The sequence below is a fragment of the Phyllostomus discolor genome, chromosome 5 (assembly GCF_004126475.2).
Source record: "Phyllostomus discolor isolate MPI-MPIP mPhyDis1 chromosome 5, mPhyDis1.pri.v3, whole genome shotgun sequence".
Lineage (NCBI taxonomy): Eukaryota > Metazoa > Chordata > Mammalia > Chiroptera > Phyllostomidae > Phyllostomus > Phyllostomus discolor.
The window spans coordinates 2,987,371-3,000,228 of record NC_040907.2 but is presented as its reverse complement, the minus strand read 5'-3'; the positions used below and the strand labels follow the sequence as shown (position 1 = coordinate 3,000,228).

The following is a 12,858-nucleotide window of genomic DNA, read 5'->3' as shown; positions in this document are numbered from 1 at the left end:
ACGTTGCTCCTGCCTGTTGTGAGGGATGCCCTCTGACACCGCCACAAAGAGTCTTGTCACCTGGGAATACCTGAGATCCAGCCGGGGGCGGAAGTGCCCCTCCCTGTTGGGAATAAGGAAATTAAGAACTGAATTTCCTCTAATGGACAAGAACCACATTGTAGCTAAAAGGAAATGATAAGGGAGACACAGGGCAGTTAAGCAAACATCCCGTGTCTAGCAGACGCTCTCCCCTGGATGGGCTAGATAAGCAATGCTTTGTAGTTTTTAATGAGAAAATAGAAAACCAGCTAGCTAGAGCCAGGAGATGACTAGGTTAATGAACAAACAGCCTGCCTTCCTGTCTTATGCAAGAATGCTTGGTTTGAAATTCCCTCGAGCGGTCTCTGTAAGCGAATTGCTAACTGCCACGTCTGCTTCTGTATAACGCTTGCTTGCCCGCCCCTATATAAGAACGTAGTTGTAAGCGCTCGGCGCGGCTCTCGTTTGCAGCTCCTTGTGGGCACTGTGTCGCTGGACACTTTGAGAGTTCGCCCCTGCGCAGGTTAAACTTGGCCAATTAAGTAACATCTTTGATACCCTGAAAGTCTCCGATATTGGTTCTGGCGTGTGCTGGATGCTACACTCCCCCCCTTTGGAGCCGAAGGAGTCCAGACTCTCGTTTATCCAGCCAAAGGCTGCGTTCGGGCTCTGAGAAAGCAATCCCAGTGGAAAAGCCAGAGTTGAAAACGCCTATTTTTTTTCTCCTGTCCGTAGTTATCTGACTGTTACCTTTAACCCAGTTTCTCTCAACCCTTAACCTTTAGCTCCATCTCAAGGATTTAAAAAATACATATTTTTTTATTGCTTCTGCTGTTACAGTTGTCCCGATTTTTCCCCCGTTGCCCCCCTCCACCCAGCACCCCCCCACTCCCTCAGGCCATCCCCCACCACTGTTTGCGTCCACGGGTTGTGCGCGTGGGTTCTCTGGCTGCTCCATTTCCCACACGGCACTGTACACCCCAGGGCCGTTCTGTGACTGACTGACTGGACTGACTGTGCTTCTCAATCCCCTCCCCTCCCCCCATCCCCCACACCCCTCCCCTCTGGCAACTATCAAAACCCTCTCCGTGTCCATCACTCTCTGTTCTTCTTTTTTGCTTAGTTTGTTTTTTAGATTCAATTGTTGATAGATATGTATTTTTGCCATTTTATTGTTCATAGTTTTGATCTTCTTTTTCTTAAACAAGTCCCTTTAACATTTCATATAATAATGGTTCAGTGATGATGAACTCCTTTACTTTTTTCTTGTCTGGGAAGCTCTTTATCTGCCCTTCCATTCTAAATGACAGCTTTGCTGGGTAGAGCCATCTTGGCTGTAGGTCCCTGCTTTTCATGACCTGGAATATTTCCTGCCAATCCCTTCCAGCCTACAAAGTTCCTGTTGAGAAATCAGTTGACAGTCTTATGGGAACTTCTCCGCAAGGAACTAACTTCTTTTCTCTTGCTGCTTTTAAGATTCCCTGTTTAGCCCTGGCTGATGTAGCTCAGTGTATTGAGTGCTGGCCTGTGAACCAAAGGGTCGCTGGTTTGATTCCAAGTCAGGGCACATGCCTGGGTTGGGGGCTAGGTCCCCAGTGGGGTCGGGGGGTGTGTGAGAGGCAACCACACATTGATGTTTCTGTCCCTCTCTTTCTCCCTCCCCTCCCCTTTCTCTAAAAAATAAAGTCTTTGAAGCAATAAAAAAGATTCTCTCTTTATCTTTTACCATTGGCATTTTAATTATGATGTGTCTGGGAGTGGGCCTCTTTGCTTCCATCTTGATTGCGACATGTCTGTTTCCTTCACCAAATTAGGGAGGTTTGTTTAAAATTATTTTTTCAAATAGAGATCCAATTACTTGCTCTTTCTCTTCTCCTTCTGGCATCCCTATGATGCAAACGCTGGAGGTCTTGAAGTTGTCCTAGAGGGGGCTTACACTATCCTCATTCTTGGGGTTCTCTTTTCTCCTTGTTCTGATTGGTTGTTTTTTGCTTCCTTGTGTTCTGTGTCATTGATTTGATCCTTGGCTTTATCCACTCTGCTGTTGTTTCCCTGTAAATTGTTCTTTATTTCAATTAGTGTATCCTTCGTTTCTGACTGGATATTTTTTTACGCTGCTGAGGTCCTCACTGAGTTCCTTGAGCATCCTTACAGCCAGTGTTTTGAACTCTGCATCTGATAGATTGCTTATCTTCATTTTGTTTAGTTCCTTTTCTGGAGTTTTGATCTGGTCTTCCATTTGGGCCATATTTCCTGGTCTCCTTGTTTTGGCAGCCTCCCTGTGTTTGTTTCTGTGTATTAGGTAGAGCTGCTTTGACTCCATGTCTTGGTGGTGTGGCCTAATGTAGTTGGTGTCCTGTAGGGCCCAGTGACCCAGCCTCCCCTATCACCCAAACTGGGTACTTGAGGTGCACCCTTCATGTGGGCTGAGTACACCCTCCCCTTACAGGTGAGCCTGGATTGCTGTCGGCAGGTCAGTGCGAGGGATTCACCCAGGCCAGTCAGCTGCAAGGATTGTCTGTGACCACTGACCACCAACCTCCGCCCTCCGTGGAGGATCAGCAGTGCAGGGGCAGGTGGCGGGGCTCTGACGTGGTCTGTAGCTGTCCACTGGGTGTGCAGGCCCTTGGTTTCCTGGATGGTGGAGGCCAAGGTCAGCCCCTACCTGTGTTTCACTTGGGGCCACCCTGCCTGAGCTATAAAGCAGTCTGAGATGGCTGCTGCTAGTGCCAGGCCTGGGGCTCAACGAGGCTGCTGCGGCTTGTTGGAGAGGGTTAGGAAGTTGGGCAACGTGAGCCAAGACTGGCCATTCATGTGGAGCAGCAGCTTGGGGGGCAGGGGGCGGAGTCTCTGGGGATCTGCAAGGTGCGTCCAACAGCATTAGCCAGGCCGATGGGGTCTCAGATATGGCACCAGCTTGCCGGCTCGGTGCGGGGAGGGTTTGGAAAAGAGATAATGGCCTCTGCTCGCCTTGATGCCAGAGTTTCAGCTCGCCCTGTACACACCACGGGTGCCTTTTCAGCTGCCACCCGGTGCTGGGGCTCAGAGGGAGGGAGTCTGAGGAGGGCAGCCTGTGTGTTGGGGGTTCTTTAAGAGGAATTGCTTGGGGCTCCGAAACTTTCTTCCACTGACTCAATTGCCGCTGGCTTTTGCGGCCAGAAGTTGTGGGGACTTATCTTCCTGGCACTGGAGCCCTGGGCCAGGGGGCCTAGTATGGGGCTGGGACTCCTTGCCCCTGAGATATCCCTCCCAAATATTTACCCACCACACATGAGTGAGGGACCAGCCTGTGCCGCATCTGTGCCCCTCCTACCCGTCTGGATGGAGGTGGTTTCTTTAATCCCGTAGTTGTCAGACTCCCATTCGACTCGATTCCTGATGGTTCTGAGTGATGGTTCTTCTCTATTTTAGTTGTAATTTTGATGTGGTTGTGCAAGGAGGTGAGCCATGTCTGCTTACACTGCCATCTTGACGGGAAGTCCTTGAAGGTTTAAAAAAAAAACAACTTTAGCCCTGGCTGGCATAGCTCAGTGGATTGAGCGCAGGCTGCGAACCAAAGCATTGCAGGTTTGATTCCCAGCCAGGGCACATGCCTGGGTTGCAGGCCATGGCCCCCAGCAACTGCACATTGATGTTTCTCTCTTTTTCTCCCTCCCTTCCCTCTTTAAAAATAAATAAATAAATCTTTAAAAAAAAAGGCAACTTCAAAAACAGTCAGCCTTTTATGTTAGAACAGAGAGGTCTGGATTTCCGAGGAAAGCGCACCCTGGTCCCCTGGTTGTGAGGAGCTGGTGGGGTGTGGTGGGCCCTGCTGGTGCCCAGCGCGGGCTCGGGCCTGGGTCTCCGGGGAGGTCCCGGGTGGACGCACTAAGACAACCCAAGTCACGACACCACAGTCATGGCTTGTGGCGAAACCGCACCAGCGTGCCGTCAGACCCTGGGTCAGCAGCCTCGGTGCTTGAGTTTGGCAAAGGACAAATTCAGAGCCAAGACTCAAATACACACAGAAGTTTCTCTAGAAAGTCTCGGAGGCAGAAGGAGTGAGCCAGCTGGGCCGTGTGGGCTCGGGAGCAGGTTCCGGAGGTGAAGGAAGGGCTCCCGGGGGTTAGGGAGCAGTGGTGGGGCAAGCGGGGGACGGTGTGGGGGGCCTCCAGAGAGAGAGAGTGGGGACCTTGGGGAGCGAAGAGGGTGGGGAAAGGCGCGGGCGTGCTCCAGAGAGAGCGCGAGCGAGCGAGCGAGCGCCGCCTGCCCACTCGTGTCCTGAGTTGTTTGTTATCGTGGAGTTTTACGAGATCTTTGTGGGTTTTGGATGCCAGTTTTTTTTTTTATAATCAGCTATGTGTTTTGTGAACGTTTTCTCGTGTTCTGAGGCTTGTGTTGACTCTGAGCAGCGTCAGGGTTGGCCCCTTCGCCTGGCCGGGCCCAGGAGCTCAGCCACCCCGGGGCCCTTCCTGGATGCAGGGAGCGTGGGAGACGGTGCCAGAGGTGACGGCCGGGGTCTGTCAGCCCCGCCCCCGGCCTCCTCCCTACAGGGGCCGCGGCTGACTCAGGTACACGTGGCAGGAGCCACAGAGGCACGGCTGGGGCCCAGACCTTGCCCCCTGGGCCGGCTGGCCCTGGGACACCCACACTGCCTCCTGGGGGCACCCACCGGTGCGGCTGGGCAGGGCGGGCTGCTCGGTGCCCAGGACGTTGGCGAGGCTGGAGGGCCCCTCTCCCCGCTCCTTGGCCCCGTCACAGTAGGGCCCGCCGTCCTTCCACAGACCTTCAGGCCCGTGTCTCCGGGGGTGTCTTCCTTAACACCAGGGGAGTCGGGAGCCCGTGCAGGTGCCACTGGGTGTGGCTGTGTGCGTGTGTGTACCTTTGCCCTCGGCCTGTGCCTCGGTTGCTCTCTGATGTACGCAGGACCCGTGCTTGTCTGCACACCGGGGGCCCCACTGCCCGTCTCGTGGGTGCAAGGGGCCTTGGCTCAGTGCCGCGTGGCGCCTGGCCCCGTGGGCAGGTCGGGCCCTGGGTGGGGGCGCGCCTGTTGCTCCCTGGGAGCAGTGCAGTCTGACAGCCTCCCTCCGCCCTACCTGGGGCCTTGGCCACAGTGCTGGCGGCTGGGGAGCCTGGGCCCCTGACTTCCTGCACGGGGACCGGCTCGCCGCTGGGGGACTTCCTTGCAGTTGCTGCCGCTTCTCGGAGGAATGGGCTGAGTTCCAGTAACTGTCCCAGAGCCAACAATGTGAGGCTGTCTGCAGGCGACAACGGTGAGGTGGGGGGGGCGGGGGGTGTTTATCTACCTAAGCAGCTCTCCCAAGGTGTCGTTCCTGTGGCTGCTTGCGCTTAACGTGAGTCATCGGGTCACTGGGACCTACGAGCGCACCTGTGCGGCCATCCCCGTCATCGGAGTTCGGGCAGCCCCCGCTGGGAGAGTGCCTTCCTGCGCCCCAGGGCCCCCCCACCCCCCACCCCCGCCCCGTCTCCTCAGCCCAGGCTCCCGAGCAGCTGCGCTCTGTCTGCGTGCACGAGGCTGCGTCTGCGGCATCTATGGACGCGGGAGCTCCCTGCCGCTGTCCGGCCCCTCCTTTCCTCCCGGCGCGGCCCTTCTCTGGAGGAGAGCCCTTTGGAGGGGTCTTCTTCCTCCTGCGTCCACGCTGCTGTGTGATTGTCCGTCAGTCCCTTTCTGTGGCCGAGCGGGGCCCCCGTCCGCATGGGTGGCCGCCCGTCCGGTCACCTGTGTGCGGGCGCTGGCGGCGTTGTGGGCTGTGGCGGGGACACCGGTCTGAGCCCCCGTCAGTGTGCCGGCACTGCCGACTGCAGGGCGGGTCGGCAGAGTTCAAGGGTCAGTGTGCCAGGCTCTGTGAGGACACGGGCGTGTGCGGGCGAGCACGGGCAGGTGCCGGGGGCGCGGTCGGTGTGGGTGGCGGCCAGCGCGTCCTCCGCAGCGGCGGCGGGGAGCGCCCCCGTCCCCCCGTGTCCTGCCGGCGAGTGGTACCCTCCTGCCCCTGACTCCCAGGCATCCTCAGGCGCGCAGAGGGATGCCCGGTGGCTTTCGTTCGTGCTTTTCTGACGTGTAACGACGCTGGCCATTTCGTCACCTGTGCACGTGTCCTCTCGTGCAGTGAAGGACCTGCTCAGGTCTCTCTCCCATTTAAAAGGGTTGGGTCCCCGGCTTCCTCCTGCCCGGGAGGGGCTGCCGTGGGGGCACAGTCGGCTCCGGTCCTAGGAAAAGGGAGTCAGCGCCCCTCCGTCCTCTCCCCCGTGCCCACGGCTCAGTGAGCCGGCTGGTCTTTGGGACTCGAGGTGCCTGTCTCACCACTTCCTGCCGGCCCCTGCCGCGGGGCTGGTGTCCTTGACAACCCAGGCTCAGCCTCCCTGCCTTCTGGGGTCGTGTGGGCATGCGGAGGGAGGAGAGCCGTGGCGTCTCCCGGCCTTGGGCGGTTCCCAGACGCCCTTGCCAGTGTGTCGCAGAACGGTCAGCTCCAATCAGGACAGCGCCTGCCCCTCCTGCCGCTCCCCTTGCAGCCCTCCTCGCCGGAGGACCCGGAGCGAGACGACTCCCGCCAGGCTGGGGCTGTTCCTGTGAGCGCTCCGGGCCCTGGGCTTTGCCCACCACAGAACAGGAACCGTAGCCCTGGCTGGCGTGGCTCCGTGGACTGAGCTCAGGCTGCAAACTGAAGGGTCGCCAGTTCGATTCCCAGGGCACGTGCCTGGGTTGCAGGCCAGGGCTCTAGCAGGGGCGCTCGAGAGGCAACCGCACATGGATGTTTCTCTCTCTTTCTCCTTCCCTTTCTACTCTGTCTAAAAGTAAAGAAATAAAATCTAATTGAAACAACAAAAACAAAATAGGAAGCCGCTGGCCTGGGTGACGAGCCCGAGGCGCGCAGCAGCAGCAGCAGCGGGTGAGAGCGGGTATGAGCGCTGTGCGCAGTCAGCCCACAGCTGCGGCGGCCGTGCCGCCCGGCAGCCTCCGAGTCCTCGTCTCTGCGGTGGGTGTGTTTCCTGTGATTTTTAGGGATTTTAAAAGGTCAGGGCGGCCCTGGCCGGGTGGCCCAGTTGGCTGGAGCGCCGTCCTGTGCACCAAACATAGGGCGTGTGGTTGATCCCCAGGCGGGGCGCATACAGGGGCAACCTGTCAGTGTTGTGTGCGTGCGCTCGCTCTCTCTCTCTCTCTCTCTCCTCCCCTCTGTCTCCCCACACTCATCCCCACCTTCCTCTGTGTCTGTCCAAAAGGAATCAGCACACCCTTGGGTTAGGGTTAAAAAAACAAAACATGCAGGGACAGGCAGTGCTGGGTGTGACAGAGGGGCACTCCCTCCCCAGGGCGTAGTGGTGCCAGGCATGCCAGGGGGGAGAGGAGCCGGGGCATTCTTGGTGTGGTGTGCACGCACGGGGAGGGGCGGAGTCCAAAGGGCACCACTTCCGAACTGAGGCCCCTGGCCATGGCATTGGAGGGACGAGAGAGAGGATGTTCACGCTCCTGCAAGGCCTGTCCTGGAGGTTGGTCCGCAGGTGAGCTGTGGGCAAGCTCTGGGGTGGCCGTGGGGGGGGCGCTCTGGTGGGTGCACCAGGGTGGGAAGAGCCGGGGTGGCCAGATACTTGGCCCTGGGGTGCCCTATGGCCTTGGGGGCCTTATCTGTCCCTGAAGGTGCTGGCTGGGTTTGAGCAGCCCCAGCCTGCGGCCCTCGTGGGGGACACCAGAGCCATTGGGATGGCCCGTGCCCGGCATGGCCTGTGGAAGCAGCACTGGGTGGGGGCAGGAGGAAGGGGAGGGCCGCTGCCCCAGCCCTGCCAGTGCCCATGGGTCCTGAGCACCCAGCTGACCTGAGGGGGCCCAGGGCGCAGGGTACGTGGGGTGCGGGCCTCCGCCCACTCGCTCTCCCCTTTGACTCACCGCAGAGAGCAGGTGGCCCCGGGGGCTGCCAAAGAACGGGGGGTCCCGTGTCCTCAGGGTCAAGCACCCAGGGGCCGGCTGAGGACTCTCTGCCTTCCTGGCCAGGACAGGACCCCTGTAAGGCTGCGGCGGACGGGGAGGCTTTTGGGGAAGGTTTTCAGCCCTGAGTTCTCCCCAGGTAGATAGACATCTGGGGTGTGGTCAGCAGCCCCCCTGCCCCTTGAGCGCCCGCTCCCCTGCCTGGCTCCTGGGCTGTAAGCATCCCGGACTGCCAGGGCCCAGGGCAGGCCCCCCACCCCCGCCCCCACCCTGGTGGGCCTGTCCAGGTCTGGGGTCGAGTTGGGTGGCCCCAGCCTCCCTGTGGCATACAGTGCTGTGGTGTCGCTCGCCCTGGGGTCCCCTAGTCTTTCTGGGTGCAGGTGGGAGGGCGAGGGCGCTGCACCCTCAGTGGTGACGGGCCCCCGTTTAAGGGATCCTCGGGCTGGTGACCAGGGGTCCGCTGGGACAGGAGAGGCTGTGTCCGCCCAGCATAGTTGGTGCGGCGTCCTGACCTTACCTCCGGACGGCTCCTGCCAGACCTACCCGCCAGCCAGCTGGGCCGGTGCCTGGGAGCTGAGCCAAGGCGGTTTGGAAGGGCTCGGTGGCCTTCGAGCTGATGCGTTCGTGTGGGCGGCCGCAGCTTCCCCCGGTGGGCAGAGGCCACCCTGCGCCCAGGGAAGGGGCTGGGGGTTTTCGGTCTCGTTGCTTCCTGCAGGCTTCCCAGGCAAGGGGCCCTGTGTGGGGTGGCACTGGGGCACAGCCGTAGTTGTGACACACTCAGCCACCTCTCACCTGTGCCAGAGCCACCTCATCCCTGTGACAGCAGAGGTGGAGGCAGGAAGGAGACGAGCAGGCCTCCCCGGGACAGGGAGGTGTGGGAGCACCTGAGTGGGGAGGACAGCTGGTGCCGCGGCACCTGCCCCTGGAGCTCGGGGAGGCGGCCTGGGGTGAGGTCCCTGGGGCAGGACGCGGGGGCTCAGCGGCTGACAAGGTGTCACTGAGAGCCCGCCTCTCCGTAGGCCGGGAGGCTCGCGGCGCAGGTCCAGCAGGTCCAGGCGTGGGGCCCTGGGGCCGGCCTGGGCCGAGACCCCGCCATAGAGACTGCCGGGGCGGGGCCCGGGGCAGCTGCTGGCCCCGGGACTCCTTGCTGTCGGGGCTCAGGCACCAGAGGGCTCGTAGGTGTCCCTGTTCTTGTAATCGGTTAGCAATTGGGGTTTCCATGGCAACTGACGTCTGGTCGACTCTTCAGGTGAGCACACAGTCTCTTCCTGGTTGGCCCGGGAGGCCCAGGTCCCCCCCACTGGACCAGGCCCGGCAGGACGTGGCCATGGTGTTTGGTGGGGGGGGGGGGGCGCCCCCCTCGCCGCTCTGGACCTGGGCTGTCTCGGCCACCGTGGCTTCCCAGCCCAGCCAGACCTCCCGTCACGGTCCCTTGCGTGGGGGCCACTGTGGCAGGTGGTCTGTGTGGGGGTGTTTTGAAGGGCCCGGGGGTGGAGGGGGAGGCAGCCCCGTGTCCAGTCAGGTGGCCGGCTTCCTGCAGCCAGGGACACCCGTGCCTGGCCCACGTCCGGCGGACCCTGGATGTGAGGTGGTTAGCCGAGGCCGGGACAGGAAGTCCGGCCTCAGGCGACCCGGCAGGGCCCGATCTCGGACGCCCAGAAGAGCGGGCAGCGAGGCCGGGCGCTCCCCCACCGGCCCGACCCCCGGGCAGCAGCTGCTGTTTTTGGCCTCGCCGTCCTGGCGCTTCCCTGTGTCGGCCGGTGGGTCTCCTGCGGGTGCGCCGAGCTTCCGGCCGCAGCCCAGAGCCCCGAGTTCCCGGGAACGGGGGTACCGCTCGGCAGGCTGTGTGGGGGGGGGCGTCCCTTCGGTCCTGCCCCGTCCTGCCCCGGGGCCTTGGGGGGCCCCGGGGGCTTTCTCCTGCCCAGCCACCTCTTGCACCCCCATGTGTGGTGAGGCCTGGGGGTTGAAGGGACTTGGCTGGAACCTTCCTGAGCAGCAGGCCGGAGGGGAGAGCGGTGCCGCCTTCCCCCATAAAGAGGTGGGTATCCCTGCGCGCCTCACCCTGGCCTTCCAGACCTGGAGGTCCAGACTGTCTGCTGGGAACCTCTCGGTCCTGCGGCTCCTTTCCGGCAGGAATGGTAGCCCCTTCCCCTCCTCCTGCCTGAACCTCAGAGCCAAGTACAGGTCCCGTCTCCTGGGTGCCCCTGCCAAGGCGCTGCGCCCCGGGCGACACCCCTGCAGCCGCCTGGGAGAGAGGAAGGGTCTGTTGCTGCCTCTCCGATGTGAGCCCAGCTCCGCAGGGAGAGGACCCGTGAGCTGCCCCCGCTGTCCGTCCGGGAGAGCCCGCCTGGACCTTGGCAGCAGGCCCAGGGCGTTGGCCCGGCTGTGGGCGCAGGCGGAAGCCCTGTCACAACACCTGGCTGTGCTTGCTGCTGCCACCTGCCACCTCGGGCGGCTGCTTCCGATTCCGCTGGCAGAGGAGCAAGGCCCCGCCCCTCGCCACCGTGGAACTGGGTGGCGGTGGCTCAGTGCCACGCCGACGTCCCCGCCCGGGTCAGGAGCAGAGGGGCTGGCCTTGCGCTGAGGGGGCTGTGCGGGTGGGCAGGGCCGTCCCCGGGGAGCTGCCACCACGCCCGCCAGGACCCTCGGGGGGCTCGCCTGCCCAAGCTGCTCACTGCCGCCTCTGGGGGAGGAGCAGGCCCCCCTGGGGCAGGGACGGCAAGGGGTGCAGCCTGCCAGAATTTGGGGGCGCTGTAACAAATGGCCACAAATTGGGCGGCTTAAAGCAGCAGAAGCGTGCTGTCTCACAGTCCAGGTGTGGCGGGCCGTGTTCCCTCCAAGGCTCCTTCCTAGCCCCGTCCGGCTTCTGGTGGCTGCTGGCCGCCCTGTGCTCCCTGCACCGGGGGCACGCCACGCCCGCCTCCGCCCGTCGTCCCGGGGCCCCCCTCCCTGCGTGTGTCCGCGCCTCCCTCTTCCTCCGAGGGCCCCAGTCTGGTGGGAGCGGAGTCCACCCTGGCAGCCTCGCCCGAGTGCGGTCACACCGGCAAAGACACTCTTTCCAAATAAGGTCACGTTCATCCGCACCAGGGGTTGGGGCCGGGACCTCTCTCTCTGGGGGACACAGTTCAACTCAGTCCAGAGGCTCAGTGTGGGGCCTCCACTGGCTTGGCCACAGGAGGACCTCGGGGGGGGGGCAGGGGGGCAGGGCTGGCCCTCAGGGCACCTGCCGGAGACGGGGCACACAGAACTCACAGCAGGGAGCGGGGTGGCTCCTCCTGGTCCCCAGGCGGTCCCCTATCTTTCCTCCCCTGCCACTCCAGAACCGCCAGGTGCTGTGTCCAGCAGAGAGGGTCGAGGGGCCCCGGGGGCCCCCCTGCCCCCCCGCCCCCCGCAGGTGGCCCTGGGGCCGAGGGCCGGCCAGCCCAGGGGGCGATGGCCGTGCAGAGGCGAGGTCAGGGGCGCCCTTGCTCTGCAGAAACTGTGAAGACCGCCGGGTCATTCGAACAGGGTGCCCTGGTTTCGGGGTGCCTCGGGGAGGTCCCCCACCCCCACCCCAGGGCTGGTCCCCTTCTCAGGGCCAGCAGGCGCTCCCAGTCCCCAGGTCTCCTTTGTCCACCCTGGCCCTGGGTGCAGTCACCTGCCCCACGGCCTGGTGCGTTGCTGTCTTTACGAAAGATTTTCCTAACTTTTAGAGAGAGGGGAGGAGGGAGAAAGAGAGGGGCAGAAACTTCGATGTGAGAGAGAAACGTCGATCGATCGGTTGCCCCTCCCACGCACCACGCCGGGTCAGGGCTTGCTCAAGGCTGGGAGCTGTCTCGTGTGGATGCAGGTGGAGGTCGGGTGGGGGTGGGCAGGGCGGCCTCCTTGGGCTGGGGGAGGGATGTGTCTTGGAGACAGATTTCATTTCCTTCAGATAAGTGCCCGAGGGGGCGCGGTCTCTCCAGCGTGGCTGCACCCGTCTGCCTCCCGCGCCGCCCTGCCCTGGGTTCGGTCTGTGTCTCCCCGATGGCGGGTGACATGCAGCTGTGTGCTCGGTGGCCGTGTGTGTGTGTGTGTGTGTGTGTGTGTGTGGTTTTCGGAAACTTGCCTGTTTAGTTTCCGTTAGAAATGGGCGAGAAATAGAGGCAGGAAGAACAGGAGGACCTGACCCAAGTGCCTTTATCTGATGCTGCGCTTACAGGCCTGGTGAGTCTGGACCGGGGGCAGCCCAGGGCGAGGCAGGAGGGGGTATGTGGAAGAAAAAGCGAGGGGTGGGGTGGGGGCAAGGGAGGGGTTAGTTCCTGTTCTTCCGGGCGGTGCCTCGGAGTTCCGGGGTGAGAGCAGGGACAGCGGGTCAGGTAGAGGCCGGGCTGCTCCCCGGTCCCGGAGGGTCCCTGTGACCGCCGGCCAGGGCGGCTGGGGCCGGTGCCCGTCGTGTGCGCGCGGCGGGAGGGTGTCGATGCCGCCCAGGGCTGCCCAGTGAGCCGGGATGCCCGGGAGACCGGCCCGACGGGGTTGTGGGCGGTCTGGGGGCTGGGCAGCTGGCCGGACCCTGTCGGTCTCTCTGCCCATTGTAAATCGGATTGTTTGGAGGGGGGTCGAGTCCTTGATGTGTTTTGGATATTCACCACTCGCCACGTGCACGCTCTGCAGACGCCTCTCGGGGAGCCGCCCCGCGCGTGCGTGTGCGTGTGTGCGTGTGTGTGTGTGCGCGTGCGTGTGTGCGTGCGTGCGTGTGTGTGTGCGCGCGCGCGTGTGTGCGCGCGTGTGTGTGCACGCACGCGTGTGTGTGCGTGTGCGTGTGCGTGTGTGCGTGCGTGTGTGTGTGCGTGTGCGCGCGCGTGTGTGTGCGTGCGTGTGTGTGTGTGCGTGTGTGTGTGTGTGTGTGCGTGCGTGCGTGCGTGTGTGCGTGTGTGCGTGTGTGTGCGTGTGCGTGCGTG

At 62.4% G+C, this 12,858-nt stretch overlaps 1 protein-coding gene across 3 annotated transcripts in view; it reads left to right on the top strand.

The window, feature by feature from the left end:
- The window catches only part of ACOT7 (acyl-CoA thioesterase 7), a 61,573-nt gene that overhangs the window by 12,221 nt on the left and 36,494 nt on the right, over positions 1 to 12,858 (top strand). The window contains exon 1 of one of the 3 annotated variants that reach the window (XM_036025250.1): positions 12,090 to 12,124. The exons of the other annotated variants lie outside the window; for them this stretch is intronic. Within the exon in view, the coding sequence (XP_035881143.1) occupies positions 12,105 to 12,124 (20 nt within the window). The 5' untranslated portion in view covers positions 12,090 to 12,104. Of the gene's footprint in view, positions 1 to 12,089; positions 12,125 to 12,858 lie in introns of those variants that run through there. 3 annotated transcript variants of the gene reach the window in all.